This window comes from Malurus melanocephalus, unplaced genomic scaffold, assembly GCF_030028575.1.
Source record: "Malurus melanocephalus ecotype Western Australia unplaced genomic scaffold, MMel_1.1 scaffold_266, whole genome shotgun sequence".
NCBI classification, from domain to species: domain Eukaryota; kingdom Metazoa; phylum Chordata; class Aves; order Passeriformes; family Maluridae; genus Malurus; species Malurus melanocephalus.
This window is the reverse complement of record NW_026623498.1, coordinates 420,801-421,379: the sequence shown is the minus strand read 5'-3', so window position 1 is coordinate 421,379 and position 579 is coordinate 420,801. Positions and strand designations below refer to the sequence as shown.

The following is a 579-nucleotide window of genomic DNA, read 5'->3' as shown; positions in this document are numbered from 1 at the left end:
ATGGGGGAACAAACTGTGCCCTCTGTCTGCAGRGATTTGGGAGAGACTCTAAATACAGTTCAGAGTAGAAAATGCTTCTTTATGTGTTGACATTCTTTTAGGTGTCAGCTAATAGAATCGGCTTTGAGTGAACCCTTTGTCAGTTAMAAATTTCTTTTAAAATAAATGGCTAAGTTCTATCTAAAGTCACTGCTGCAGTGAGAATATGAACACTGGAAAAGTGGCCCAGGTCTTTCTCATATGTGTGATTTAGATGATTTGATCATATCCTAGGGAAATATCTGATGGGATTTTTTAATATTTCCTGCTGTTGGCTGCACCTTTACAATTTTTATTTGCAGAAATGCTGTGTTGGAAATAAGAATTGTAGCTCTTTTAAATGGATGTGCTCTCAAGATCTGTATGCTCAGCCATGTTTCTGTTCCTTTTTCATTTGCTTCCTGCTCGTTCAAGGACACTTCTTTCCCTGATTTTGTTAGCAATCCCTTCTCTCCCATTTGGTTGCAGTGCAGGTGTTTTGGAGCCTTTGCTCCCTGTTGAGGTGTGTGTGTGCTGGTGGAGGCAGCAGCTGTGAAATGC

The 579-nt window shown here is 40.4% G+C and overlaps 1 protein-coding gene across 1 annotated transcript in view; it reads left to right on the top strand.

Moving 5' to 3' along the window:
- Positions 1-579, top strand: part of LOC130579305 (kinesin-like protein KIF1B) — a 24,486-nt gene that overhangs the window by 3,168 nt on the left and 20,739 nt on the right. The window contains exon 4 of the mRNA XM_057375991.1: positions 102-127. Coding sequence (XP_057231974.1) covers positions 102-127 — 26 coding nt within the window. The remainder of the gene's footprint in view (positions 1-101; positions 128-579) is intronic.